General features: G+C 50.1%; 1 protein-coding gene and 1 long non-coding RNA gene across 4 annotated transcripts in view; both read right to left on the reverse strand.

Moving 5' to 3' along the window:
• LOC134162728 (uncharacterized) overlaps window positions 1–14,596 on the reverse strand; it is a 225,833-nt gene that overhangs the window by 184,017 nt on the left and 27,220 nt on the right. The gene's annotated exons all lie outside the window — the stretch shown is intronic.
• Window positions 1–14,596, reverse strand: part of MAP2K6 (mitogen-activated protein kinase kinase 6) — a 54,642-nt gene that overhangs the window by 17,994 nt on the left and 22,052 nt on the right. For all 3 annotated transcript variants that reach the window (XM_062616918.1, XM_062616917.1, XM_062616916.1), the window contains exons 2-11: window positions 13,727–13,793; window positions 12,740–12,788; window positions 10,365–10,478; window positions 9,455–9,574; window positions 8,606–8,722; window positions 8,070–8,121; window positions 5,954–6,081; window positions 5,217–5,294; window positions 4,394–4,533; window positions 1,577–1,622 (exon numbers count right to left, since the gene is read on the reverse strand). In XM_062616918.1, the coding sequence (XP_062472902.1) occupies window positions 1,577–1,622; window positions 4,394–4,533; window positions 5,217–5,294; window positions 5,954–6,081; window positions 8,070–8,121; window positions 8,606–8,722; window positions 9,455–9,574; window positions 10,365–10,478; window positions 12,740–12,788; window positions 13,727–13,793 (911 nt within the window). The remainder of the gene's footprint in view (window positions 1–1,576; window positions 1,623–4,393; window positions 4,534–5,216; window positions 5,295–5,953; window positions 6,082–8,069; window positions 8,122–8,605; window positions 8,723–9,454; window positions 9,575–10,364; window positions 10,479–12,739; window positions 12,789–13,726; window positions 13,794–14,596) is intronic.

Genomic DNA, 14,596 nt, shown 5'->3' on the forward strand with positions numbered 1-14,596 from the left:
CAACATTCATGTCAGCCATAAAATACCACAGCATTGAGATACTCGGGAGAGGTGATCCAAGAACCTAATTCAATAGAAATGCACTCGCTTGCCAACGGGTATTAATGCTGCAACAGACGGAGCTGCTCCGGTGAACCTTCTTGATAAAAGGCCATTTGGCAAACTTCAGAAATTTGCTTAAAATATATACGTATTTATTCAATAATAATGAAAAAAAAGGGCAAAAATTAAAAAAAAGGAGCCATAAACCTCGGGCCTCCCTTTGTTTGAAACCAGTATTTGGGCAAACTGTGTGTAAATCAGATCTATATATAGTCTGATTGCATTACAGGGCCCAGCAAGAAATGCCACAGGAATTATTCATTGCTTACAACCACATGCAGAAAGCACATGGATTTCCAGTGTGTCTTGCAGCTAGAGAGCACCTTAAACCCTGGCACCTTCACATCACATAGGGCCCAACACCTCAGGGCAGAGAGGCAGCAATAAGGCTGACCCCTTGGATGACATGATGTATGTCCTGTGAGTTATGGGGCACGAGACACCAATGCCTGAGGGAATTCTGCAGCAGCTTCCATCCTTAACCCAGGAGATCTTCCCAGTGGCACTGGATGGGGTGGGCAGATACAGACAGGCAAGCATTTGGGTCAGGATCTTTAGAAATCACAGGTAGACACCTTCCTGCCTTTAGCAAGCTGTGTATCAGGTAGGGATAAAAAACAGACTAGATGCCTAGGGAGTGAAACACTGACTTCCTAAACTGTCCTGCTTTTTGCTGGCAACTGGGAACACCAGGATCAATACCAGAAAGTTGGGAGAGAGAAAGAGGCCATGAAACCTTGGATCTCCAGCAGAACAATCTCACCACAGACCCTGGTCTTGCCAGCTCCAGCCCAGAGCTCTGGCTGAGTGTACACCAGTGTCTGCACTGCTGTGAGTTCATCAGCAGTTAAGTGCATCTGACCTCAAAGCCCTGCACTGCCTTTACATTTCCCCCTGTTGTAAGCCTTTATCAGCATCTTCTTCCTTAGTTATTCCTCTGTCCATACAGCAAACAGTATCCAAGCAGCAGATGAAATTCAATAACCGGAATTATTAGTCACAGACTCGTCTCTGTCCCTAATATCCAGGAATTACTCTGTCCAAAAGGTCTCCTCTCCAAGGCACCACAACAGTGAAGCCTAGCAGGCTACTCAGCTCCTGCAGCCCACGTGGAGCATCCATGGTGCATGCATTTCACTTGGGCGTCTGAACCCATCACACAGATGATTTTATCCTCACTAACTGATTCTGCACACCCTCACTCTTGTCCCTTAGCACATTTGTTAACTGCTTTAACATATTTTAATCCCTTGATCTGACTGGAATAGCACCTGAATGAGATTTCAAAGGGCATCTCTGATTCGCAGTCATCCCCCCAAGCCCCCGAAGCGCCATGATTCTCTCATCTGTTATGGAAAAAGGAGATGCTAAGCATCCCAAATCACCAGTCACTATTAGAAACCCTGTCTTCAGCATCTCATTGTAACCCATCTCAGCTCCGAATCAACACGCTGCTTAATGCAGGCACACTCACCATAAGCTCTGGGTATGTTGGCCGCTCTTTGGAATTCTTCTTCAAGCTTTAATGAGACAAAACAAAAGAAGAAAAACATTAAGTGTTACATTCAGTATGCAGTTTAAGTGCAGCCATAATATTATACCATGGCAAAAGCAAGGTTTCAAGTCCTTGTAGAGTAAGCCCAACTACTCATCTGTATGTTAAGTGAACAGCTTAGGTCTTGAGGACACCTACAGCCTGCACACAGGACCGTATCATACACACAAGTGCAGCGAGCTCAAGGTCAAACAAGAGATCCAGGGACACCATATGCACCAGTTAAGGCACTGCCTGTTGCTGGGGGCCAGGTGCAATTGGGGTTTTTGGGTGCTATCCAGTAGGCCAGCAACTAAGGGCATGATACAGCCTCCAACCACTGATTGGGAGTGGTGACCGAGTGGCTCCAAAGCACGTGTACAACTGTTTGTTTATCGCTGCGCTGTTATCAGCGGGGACGGTTACATGGGACATCCTTTTTTTCTCCTCTCCTACAACAGATGGCTCTGGAGGGTTGTAGCTGGGAGTTATTTTGGTTCCCCTCCAGCAGAAAATAGCTTTTAAAAGACAGGACGTAATCTCTGCTCGCTTCCTGTCAGTGTATTTAGGGGAAAGACACTTGGAGCGACTTGAAAAGATCTTCACACACGTACACGTCGGTGGCGGGGAAAAGGTGTCACACTGAGCACAACAAAAGTGAGAACCTCGGCGGTGATAAGTCGCTCCTCTGCTGGGATTTGCCGGAGCCCAGAGGAAGCAGAGGACACACACTGAATAGATATTTCCTGCTTGCTGTGTGGAGCGGGCTCGTGTTTAGTGTCATGTTGTGAATGAACAGAGGAACCTAGTAACGATACGTGCCAATAGCGCCGAGCCGAAGGTACGGGATGTGTCACATCCTCTGAGCTCAAAAGCGGCCCAAGCCGCGATGCTAAGGTGAATTTGAAGGTTAGGTGTGTCCACAAGCAGGATTCGGGGATAATCCTCTTAATTTAGACCCTCTACAAACAAAAACACTTGCTTCCAGGTTACTAATACCAGGAAATCTGGTGACAAGTTACTGAAATCAATATAAATCTTCAGGAATGAGGAGCCCTATTTGGATGTGATCCTGACTCAGCTGTCCAGGGAACTTCCCTGCAGTGGCTACAGGTAATCAGACTTTTGCTGCCCCAGTGGCTATGATTCACTCTGTGACCTCCTGAGACTGAGAAGACCTAAGCCAGGCCGACCACAGCACACTGAGTTGATGTGACCTTGATCAGCATCAGACGAAACTCTCAGACTCCCATGACACAAAACTGCAGCCAAAATTCACTTTTCCAAGCCCATGCCACTCCACTGGTGCCAAGGGATCTTCAGTGATCCTTCAGGATGGGATTTCCAAGGAGAGGAGCCTCCACACGCTCCCTAAGGCTTTCAAGATGACAGCGGGGTCATTCTCACTGCAGCCATCACGATATCTTACTCCTAAATCAGCCCACGGCTATAGCTGCAAGACGCCGTGCTTGCAGAAGCAAAACATTCAGTGGGGAACAACAGCCTGCCTGGCACAAACAGGCGGCTTTGCAATAACAAGCAGTGAGCCAGCAGCACGGGAGAAAGGCAGCTGGTCCAAAATCACAGCGTGGGCCTCGCAGAAAAACAGCAGGCATTTTGAGAGAGGGTTTTTTCCAAGCTCCCACCTCGCGCAGACACAGAGCAGTGTGGGCACGGGCAGGTATTCCCCAGCGCAGGTCAACGTGCGGCTCATCACAAGGACCTCAAAGACACGTTTGAACAAGACTCCAAGGAATCCGCACGTCCTGGGGCAGGAGTGGCTGATAATCCCCTTCCTGGGTCGCAGCAGAGCCATCCGGGCTGGGTGCCCTGATGCTGGCGGCTCGGGAGCAGTCTCACATGTCTCTGTGTTTGTGGATGTGCCGTCCTCCCCTGGCCACCACGCAACCCCCCCATCCACCTGCCAACTTGGCAAGCCACGGATGGCACCGCAGCGCCTGGAAAATAGAAGCGCCTCCCAGGCGGTTTCCAGGGAAGCTGCAGGGAGAAGCAGTCAGGAGCCGCGGGGCCGCTGCCAGCTCTCTGCTGAACCGTAGGACGAGGGCAGCTGCGAGCCTCCTCGGGCGCTGGGAGAGCCTGTGCTTCCATGCAGCGCTCGCAACCTCCAGACAGCACGCATCTGCTCCAGCCCTTTTCCTACGCCGCAGCCAAACTCTCCCGCTGCTTCCAGCTCTGAGTCCCATGGCGAGCAGCGCAGCAGCCGGAGGGCCCTGGTAGCTGCTAACGGGGGCCACCATGGGGCTAACTCTGCCCTTAGAGCTGTGTATCCCGTGGGAGCAAGAGGACGCAGCCATCCTGTGTCCTACTCCTGTCCCTGCACCAGCCATGGGATATGAGGGATCCATCAGACCTCCATGCCTGCATTGTCCATGCTGCCAGCCCGGCCGCAGACACCCCATGCTGATGGCAAATGGATTGAGAAAGACTCCTAAACCCCTTCCTCCTCTATGTCCCCTCCAGGCCTGTCCTTTATCACCTCAAGCAGGGAAGATGCCCACAGCCACCATCACCAGTGCTCTGGCAAAGGCACAGCACCAAGCCCCAGCCTGTCCCTCATGGATCAGTGGGGACATGAAGGTCCATCCCTTCCCCTGGGGAGGATGCTTTGATCAAAAGCTTGGGTTGTACCCTAAGGGGGTGCCTGTGGGGACAGGGATGCCGGAGGCACCACATCCGCCCCCCAGCCTGGCAAAGGAGCGCAGGGCAAGGCTGGGTAAGGGCAAGGGAGCACTTTACCATTGAGAGGTAAAATCGACGAACTCCGCTGAGAACTTCTCCGCCGGGAGCTGCGGCGATGGCTCCTCCACCACCTGCTTGAGCTGCTGGAATGGCGTCCCCCAGGAGTCGTAGGGAAAGCGCAGGATGGCCAGCTCGATCTGCGGAGACACAGCCAAGCCTCACCCCACAGCATCTCGCCCTCCTTCCCCATACATTCCCCATGTGCCCATCGTGGGTTTGTTATACAGGCACAAACACATGGTGTTTCCTCACCCCACTTGGCCACCACATCTTGTTTAACCTCTTCCATACGGGACAGGGTGGAGGAGACCCATCAGTCTCCGTATGCAATACTCTGCTGTTAGGCTTGGGAAAGGTTTGAAGTTAAAACCAATGCCACATCTCAAAGGATAACTGTGCTTTCAAATGGCTTTGCAAGCAGATGGATTCCCCCTAAACGCTGCGTGGGAGATGCCACCCATCCCTCCTCTTCTGAGGGGGACTCTGCTAATTGCAAAGTGTTGGGAGTGTTTTTCTGTGCTTTGAAAGCCAACCTGCTCCAAGGCGACAGGCGCCTTCGCCTTAGCCCATGCTGCCATCTCCCGGCAGCCCATCGCCACCACATCAGGGCTGTCCCCACCAGTGGCACCCCACAGGCACAGCCGAAGACGGCGCTCCATCCTGCTCCCTTCCAACCCTGTGGAAAGCTTGTTTCCCATTCCCACCCCATCACCTTCCCAGGGAACCGATGCCAGTGTTAGGGGGGGTATGGGGAGGAAAATGAACCCAAAAGCAACATCGAACCCTTTTGGCTTCACTGTGAGCCTCCAGGTCACCCTACCATTGTGATCCCCAGGCTCCAGATATCAGATTTGACGCTGTAACCCTTCTGGTTCAGCTCCGGGTTAATTCTTTCAGGCTGTGAACAGAGGCAAAGGTGGCTGAGGAACAGGGATGGCACCAGTGCAATGCCATCGCCCAGGGCTCACCGACCACAGATGGGTCTCTGAGGGTGACAGACCAGGACCACACCTGGCCCATGCCACCAGCTTGCTCCCTTGGTCGTGATGGGGCCAGATCTAGTGCCATGGTGAAACGGGTCACCAGAAGCAGATGGCACCTGCTCCAGGGATTGAGGTGTTGGAGCTCAGGGAACAGGGAGCAAGCCCCAGTTCTCCTGCCCTGTTTTCACCCTGTGCAAGTGCTGCACAGAGGGTGAACCCTGAACAGCAGCTCCCAGGAGGAGTCTGAGGAACCCAATCCCTGGGGACTGCTTTTCCTCCCCGATGGAAAGTACTATTGTCCCCACAGGGCAAACAGCAAAAATGCAGCACAGAGTAATTACAGAGCCTTCCCCAAGGTCACCGGGACATGATAAGGCAGCAAGAAGCTGTGCCCAGGAGATATGATCTGACCCAGGAGATCTGCCTCTCCTCTCTGCCCCTTTATGAGTAACTTCAGGGATTCATCTTCCAAAACAAGTCCCCAGAACACATGCCGGGGACTGATCCTTCCCCCTTTCGGATGACCCGATGCCCAGGCTCATGTTCCTCAGCCCTCACACGCAGCTCAACTTACAGCCATGTAGGGTTTGCATCCTGCATCCATGGTTTTAGCAACCGAGTCGACGAGGTAACCGCTAATGCCAAAATCGCACATTTTCACCTGCCCCTGCGTATTGATCAACACGTTAGAGGGCTTTACATCTGCAAGAAGGAACACATACCACAGTCACTGTCACGCACGGGTGGCTGTGCCAAGCCAAAACAAGCCAGAGAGCTTCCTAGCAGCAGAGGGCACCAAAGGTGTCCAGGCAAAGCCCTGCGCTCTGGGCACGCCAGGAACCCACTGGCTGCGGATACTGCAAGTTCAGGTGACAGTCTCATGGCCTGTCATATGTTCTGCAAGTGGCCCTTCCCTTGCAGACTCCTCTCTCTGATCTGGGGAAGCAGGAGGTACCCCTGCACGTAACCATCCTGCATACCCCATGGATATATCCCATGTTTGCAGGGGAACAGCTCATCGGGGCTGAGGGCATCTGCAGGGGATGTCTGGAGCTCTGGCAAGTCCCCAGGTGGATGTGGTCCAAGGAAAAACCCATAGGGAAAGGATGAGGAATGGCCAGGAAAGGGTGAACAGGAGCAGCGGGGAAGGAGGGAGCAGTAAAATAAGACAAGGATCAAGATTTCAGAAGTGGCCTCTAATTTTAAGGATACCAAGCTTGCAGGCAGTGTGAACAGCAGCAGGCGTGTGGGTGCTCCACACCTTATGGAAATCAGGCCAGTGTCTCATCTATTTATTACTGCCAGATTTATCCGCTTCCCATCACGGCCTTATAATCCTTGGTGCGTTCACACTTGCATCACGCTCATGAAGGCAGTTAAAATCACCAACAGAAAGGGAAATTAGGGCTTAGGAAGAAGCTCTCTGATATCCATGAGAGCATGGAGGTGCTCTCCTGCACAGCAGGCAGTCACTCCCTGTGAGGCTAATACCAGAGGAAATCTCAGCACAGTGCAGGTAGCACTCTCTTCTCTTATCCCAGCACTGATCCTCAAAAGGCAGCAATCCTTCCCCTGTTGCCACCCAGGGATAAGAGGTCTCTTCCGCAAGAGGGTCCTCTGTCTACATGGGATAGACTATTAAATAGCAGTGCTGAAACACCATCTGAATCTGCTTTTGAGACCTGCCTATTCCAACTGGATGATTTATAGTTCATTAACATCTGCTCTCTAATCAGCATTTTGCATTCAAAAGCCTCAGGTTGCTGAGCTCCTCACCCATCTGTTACTATGCTGAAATACGACAATTTTCAGTGGAAATCAAACAAGTAAACAGAAATCCAGAAACCGAGCAGCATTTCCCACCTACTGTCAAGGATACGGAAGGCAGAAACAACCCCCAGCCACACGCAGAATGTACAGTAGGTGTCTGCAGGATAGAGCTGAACTCTGCTCCTTCAGATGCTCCTCTCCCCGGCAGTCACACTCTCCAGAGAGGGCTTTTTCCGCCACATGACATCGAAAATGACCCTTTCAAACTAAAGGTGTCAAGCAGCAACACTGCAAATTGGTTTCTTGCTAAGAGTGTTCACAGCATCTTTGAGATGCTTTAGAGGGGAAAACGTCAGAAGAGTTTTAGGAGAGTATTTACGACTTCACTTGAGGCTACTTTAGGTACCACGCTCTTCTGCCCCACCAGTGCTTAGGGAAGCTCACAGAAGGGGATGAGGATGGTTAGATCCCTACATGAGGCATCACTCTGGCATCTCCCACTGCACATCAACATGGAGCCATCAAGCTAGGGGAGAAGCCTTCTCAAACCTGATCCAAAGCCCACCAAGGTGAGAAGTATGGTTTAATATTGCAGAGGTGCTAAAGCAGACCGTGGATTTAGACTGTGCATTAAGGAAATGCAACCCGGGGGGAAAGAGCCCATTCTCTGCCTGCACCATCAGGGAAAACATGGGAACCAGCATGGAGTTTTCAAAGAGCAAACACAGCTGATACTTCCTCTGAGTAGGTTTTGCTACTCATGAGGTGCTGGGGAATATTTTTGCTGCCAAAAGCCCATTTTCTCTTAGGTATTTTGGGAGCCCTGTGCCTGGGCACAACCCAGCCCCTGCAAGGCTGCAAGCACATGGCGCAGCGCAGACAGACACCAGCATGGTCATGGCTGTGTGCTTGGCTCTTACCTCTGTGGATCACGGAGAGCTTACTGTGTAGATGTTCTAGTGCTTTTACGATCTGAAACAACAAATCTGGAGTGAATCACAGCTGGCAGCACCATGAGGAGGAGGAAACGCTATTGGGCATCACCCACCCCATCCTCACCAGACCTGCTTGGAGGAAAGGAATTACATCTCCTGCAAGTCCTGCACCATCACAGCAGCTTGAGGTGATGATGGGTACCCAGGAATCTCCCAGGACCCTAATGAGAAGGCAAAAGAGCTGCAGGGCCCTCCCACACCTAATGCTGTGCCACCTCTCAATTATGTCTATAGGCACACTCTGGCTTACTCATGGCTTATACAAACCATCACCACAGGACCAGATGCTAGAAACCAGCTAGGAATGCCCACATGGGCTGGCCCATGGACCATGCTCTTCCTGATGCAAATACAGCAGGGAGCTTGGGTCATATAGAACTTGGCTTAGAAGATAAACACCCTTTCCCTTCCTCTTCACAGAGACACTAATCCCACAGCTAATACTAATAACTAATACTCACAGAGACAGCTATTTTCCCTAGGATGTCCTCAGGAATCGTCAGGCCTTTGTCAATGACATGTTTGTAGAATTTGTCCAGTGAGGTATCCATCAGCTCCATGCAAATCCACACATCCCCCTGGAGGATAAAGCAAGTGAACAGCTGCTTACTGGAATGAAGCATCCTTTCCTTTCACGTGTAAAGGTCTCCTTTGGCACTTGCCCTTTGCTGGCCTGTTTGCCTTTTCCCTGTCTTTTAAAACTCACTCAGTAAAACTCTACTGGGCTTTCTCTTCCCCTCTCCTCCAGCTGGAATTAAGTGCTGTTCACCTTCATTACCATTTAGAGGTAGTGAAGTGATTTAGGAGCCCAGAAAGTTATCGGGACTGAGGCTCCTATATGTTCAAGTCACTGCAATTGCTCAGACAGGACAAGTTCAGCTCTGCAGAGCTATGCTTAAAGCTCCTCAATACATCTTGTCTATTTTTCCTCCATGTGGCTTTCACATTGCAAGTCAGGACAACATTAACACTAATGGACCAGGCTGTGTGTTGGTGTCCTCAGCACCGGCCATCCCCATCACTCAAACTCACCACCAAGCCCCAACATCTCAGCACAGGGATCTCAGACATGCTTGGCACTAGGGCTTGGCTGCCTCTTCCTCACATGGGACTACTTCTCTCTTTGCTCAGCACGAAGTAACTGCATGTGACAGATCCTTAGGCCAGGACTAAGCAAATCCATATTGCACCACATATAGATGGAGATTAAACCCCTGGCACTTGGTGGGGAGTTTAGGCATGGGAATTCAGAGCCTGGGAGCAGCTCCAGTCTCCCAGGGGCAGCACAGCTGATCTCCAGGATGCCATACCTCTCGGAAAAGTGCCCCGTAAAAGGTGACAGTGAAGGGGCAATCTACCGTCCTCATGGAGATATCCAGGTCCATCAGTAACCTCTTCTGCTCCTGGCTGTTCACTGTGGCTCGGATCCGCTGGAAGACGAAGCAGTTTAGCATCGGCTGTGAGCACCTCCATGCCACAGCCATACCCATGCTGTGCCTTGACATCACTCCTTTACTCTTTTAGCACACCTCTTTGTGTTACCCTTTTTGACACCTCTCAGCCCGAACTGCAGGTGATTTTGCTCTTCCCTGCAAACACCACTCTTTGCAACAGCCAAAAGTCACTGTGGCTTGGGAGAGGAGAAATGCGCAGGAATCAGCTTCTAGGCTGGTGAAGCCTGTGACTTTCAGAGATGCTTTGGACATCTATTTACATCAACAGACTTGGGTGATGTCTACTGCATGAGAGACGGCTCCAGCCCTGCACCCAGACCCCTTAGCTTTGGAAAATGGGCATTTCCCTGTCTCCCAGGGAAAGAAAATTAACTTAAGCAATTAAATTTATAGTACGCTATTCTGTACCATTACAGTTAATGTGCAGAGCCCTGAATCTGCATTAGAAAATATGTACATTTACAAAATGATGGCAAATAGCTTGTAAAGTCCTAGTGAAAACAGGAATATTGTAGACATAGGTGCATGCACTGCAACGCTGGAAACACACGGAGCATCATGCGGTTAAAACACACCCCTTTTCTTGGTTAAATGGCCCAAATCTACCTCATCACTCTTTACCCCTGTGCAGAAAGAGGATTTCATAAGGAAAGCAGTAAATCTCAGTAAAGGCATGCATCAGAACAAGCGACATTAGACATGTGCACCAATGAGAGCATCCACGCACAACAACTCAGACAGAAAGCACCTCGGAGGCTCACTCTACCTTCACTGCCATGATCTGCCCGCTCGGCATGTGCCGCATCTTCTCCACCACCCCGTATGCACCTCGTCCCAGCTCGGAGATGGGCTCCAGGTCATCAGCTTTCACCTCAAAGTTCTGTGAGGGAATGAAACATCAGTGCAAAGGTGGCTGCTGTGCATATCTGTTACGCAAGGAGTGAAAGAGCCCTGAAATCTAGCCCTGCTTGGCAAATAAATTCACTTCTGTGCATCCCCCTCCCTATCGGTGTTCACGAGGATAGAAACAAATCATGGTCCTCAGAGGCTGCCAGGAGATTAACTACAATGTGGTAATTAGCAGAGTTCTGATGAGGATGTGCTTCCTAATGGCACAAGCAGGGAGCCTGTATTGAGGAGCATCCTGAGCATCGTGGGCGCAGGAAGGACCATCCCATCGATGGGATGCTCCCCTCAGCACCCGAGTGCTTATTCCACCCCCTTCAGCTGCAGTACTTTCAGCTTCCTCATCCTCAAAGGGCTGGGATGGAAAACACCACCTCAGATTCACCCCCAGGAATCACCTTGAGGCTTTTATTCCTTCTATCCTCCTACAAACAATCACGGAAGTATCTCTATGTTTTTTGAGGCCTGTAAAAGCTTAATTCTGCAGACCTGCAGACAGGCCACATACCAATGACTGTGCCCCATTTTTAAACCATGGATGATTTATTTTCTCTAGCGTTCGAGATCTCTTTCTCCTGGCCTTACACAGAGGGTGACTTTGTTTGCAGCCCTGCATCCTAACCTGCCCTTCTCCCTTCTGCCGCGATATTGTGCAGCAGCTCTATTTTTTGCTTCATATTATTTTTGGATGTTTAAGAAGTGCCTTTGCTCCTAAACGCAACCATTCCGTTTGCCCAATGCGCGACCACATCAGTCAATCATCCTACAGAAAGACGCCGGTTATAATGAACCGATTCACGGTGCAAATCCCACATCGCTTTCTGCCGGCACAGCAGAAATAAACCCTGCAGCCTCAGCTGTGCTGGCTGGGGATGCCACAGCGTGCAGGGCCACACACTGCATTACTGTGTCATTCCCTCGCAGCTCCATCGCCTGCAAAAGGAGCCCTGGCTCACAGTTATGTGCAACAGGAGGGATTGAAGCATCTCTGCCTGCCTGACACTGCTCCCACTGTTCAACGAGACCCTCTCCAAAGAAGCACTTTGATTCTCTCAAGGCCACTCTTCAATTTAGCAGCAAAGGGAGAGGAGGGAAAGTGGCTTTCCCTAGGGATGAGGGGGGAGTGTAGAAAGGCTGGTGGAGCACATCCTAAAGCAACTTGGCTGGATGGTTAGGGAAATGCAAACCACTGGATGCCAGTCCCTCCGAGATAGCCACATATCTGTGTCTGTCAAGCTGAGCTCTGGGTTGTACGAGTGCTTTTCTCTTTGCACCACCCCACATGGGCTCTCTGCCTCTGTGCATGGAGCCTTTTTGGAGTGCCTGAGCCTTTCCCCATCCCTAGGACTGCAGGGGAGAAATGATTTTCTTGGAGCGGGCGCCTGCTCTAGCAGCAGGCATTTTCCCTGCCTCAGTGCTGCACCATTTTGCTCCAGAGGCATCTCACACTCTTTCCACCTTCCTGCCCCTGTTCCATGCCAGGGAAAATACAAAAATCCAAAATGAAAGGAAAGCATCCCAAGATACAGGCGTTAGAAACCACTACTAGATTAGCATTTCACTCCATGCATTAACTCGCCGATGCCAAGGCCTATCTTTACACCTAATACATGTACTGCCTAGCTTTAAAATGCTTTTATGAATGCTGCTGTGCTGTTTTCTCCTCTCAAAATAGCTGTTTTGTTCTTCCCTGCTATTTTCTCAGACCATCAGGTGACTGGTTCCCATGCTGTCACAAGGATTTGCTTCCAGGACAGGAAGATCTACCCTGAGTTAGACTCCTGATGAGACGGCCTTCAATATTACCAAAGGGAAATACGTTTATTTAAATCCCTTTAAATCAGCAAAGGAACTGATAGAGGAGAAAAGTCTGCTGTTAGCAATCCCCTCATTTTATGACTGTTATTTCCAGGGGATTGGCTGCAATAATAAGGCAAGGAAGGAATTTCCCAGGTGGAAAGCATGAAGGGGATGGAGGAGTCACAGGATGCAAACGGTGGGTGTTCGGGGACACGTTCATCAGAGCAGTGACAACCCGCAGGTCACTCTTCTCAGCTTTTACTCATCCAGCAACTGCCTTCCATTTCAAGCTTTTAATAGCTGGTGTTTATTAATCTGCCTTCTTCTGTGGGGCTGAAGTTAAGCAATCCCACAGGCAGCCAGCACCAGAGCAGCCAGCCCAGGGTGGTCACCGGTCCCCAGAGGTCTTCTTCTCACCACAACTCCTAGTCTTACCTCCTCACCAATAGAGATGCAAGCTTTGGAGTCTAGATCTCTGGGTGGCCTGCAAAGGAGAAAAGGGAAAAGATGTTAAATGTTCCTTACAAAGATCTTGTTTCCCTCAATGGGTAAATAACAACCTCCATGGCCGTCCCCTCACACCTTCAGGCCAGCAGCCCTCACAGCCTAAGCAGTCTCCTAGCTTTGCAGGATCAACAGATAGAGCCAACATCCACAAAGTCACCCCAAAAAGGGGTCAGGAAGGAAGCTGCTGGAATTGGCTTTTCTCACATCCAACTTCCCCATGCAGGAACCCAGAGAGATTCATTGCGAAAGACAAGCCAGGTGCAAGCACCAAATCTCTGCCAGCCTGTATGAAAAATGGATTAAACGGGCATAAAGGTCTAAAACCCCTGTAAATGATTACCCAAGTCACACAGCATGGGTTAACAGGCTAATAAAAGCCAGTCCTCAAGGAAGCAAGGAGAGCCAAGCAGGCAGGAGTTGCACAAATGGCCTTAAAAACACAGGGATTTCTTTTGCAAGGCTCGGTATGTAGGGAAGGGGATGCATTTTTATGCCCTGACCAAATGGATGTTATTCAAACTGGGTGGCCAAAGTGCCACACCAATTAAAATTGGGTGCCTATTATGATTTTTCCTTTTCCTGGGCACATCATTAAGCAGCACATGAGACATGTCCACAGGCAGTGATGGGTTAGGGCGATGGGCTGAGATCCCGTGGTTATACCTGGGGCTACAACAGAAATACAAGGACTGTTAAGCTATTATCCTCCCTAACGATGCCAGTATTAACCCAGGCATTTTGCCCCTGTTCCTTGCGAATGGTCCCTGTTATCCGTAAGGGTCCCTGTTATCCATAAGGGTCCCCGTTATCCAGACCTACAAGCTCAAGCCCTCACAGCGCAGGCACCGCAAAGGCTGGAAGGCAGCTGGGGCTCGTGGTTTTCTTTTCATTCTGCCTTAGTGCTTGCAGACTTACGTGGAGCTTGTCTGTGGTTGCTCGAATGCTTCTTTAGGAATTTTCAGCCCAGGGTTTCTCTTCTTGCCTGTGAAACAAGAAAGAGGCAGAATTAAAGAAAGGCGCTTTCCCGTTGCTGTTGTTGGGTTGTTTTGGTTTCATGTGCAAAACACAGCTTGTCTATATTTGTTGACCTTATTTAACATAAATGCCCGGCCAGGCTGGTGGTGCTGTCTCAGGGCACAGAGTTCAAAACATAAAGTGCCTTTGTTCAGTAACGCTTCATTTAGACCTGCAAGGTCTGGCTGCCAACTTGGTACAGAAAGCAGGCAAGGGCTCTGGCAAAGGCAGGCCATGTGAAAATGCAAAGTGAAAGGTATTTCTCCTTCGTCAGCCCTACCCACGTAGAATCCCTTAAAACGTTCCTTAGATTTTAAACCATTTCAGATACAGAACGGCAAACCCTGGCAGGAATAAAGACCTTTTTGAAGCTGAAAGTGCAGAATCAGATCCTGATTCTGTTTAAATGGATGCTTCACCTCTTGGTCATTAAAGTTATGCAAACCCAGCAAAAAACTAAAGCAGAATTAAGTTTGCAGGCTTCAAAGCTGTTTGTTTCTGTTCACACTGACCAGCCAAGCTTCTCTGTGCTGGACGAAGCTCAAGCTCTGAAGTAGTTCAAATGCAGGCTCTCCTGTAAAGGGGGTCCAAGCCGGCAGACACAAGAGCCAGGCAGACTAGAGAAACACAAGAACCTTTTTATGGCTAAACATATACAGACACATTTCAGCACGGGGTTTTGAATTCATGGGTAAAATCACCTGGAAACATAAGTCATGTCACCAAAACCCCAAGGTAAACATCTGGCTGTCTGCCTGTGTAATAAAACCC

This window comes from Pezoporus occidentalis, unplaced genomic scaffold (genome assembly GCF_034315485.1).
Source record: "Pezoporus occidentalis ecotype Australia unplaced genomic scaffold, CSIRO_AGI_Poc_V1 ctg190, whole genome shotgun sequence".
NCBI classification, from domain to species: Eukaryota; Metazoa; Chordata; class Aves; order Psittaciformes; family Psittacidae; genus Pezoporus; species Pezoporus occidentalis.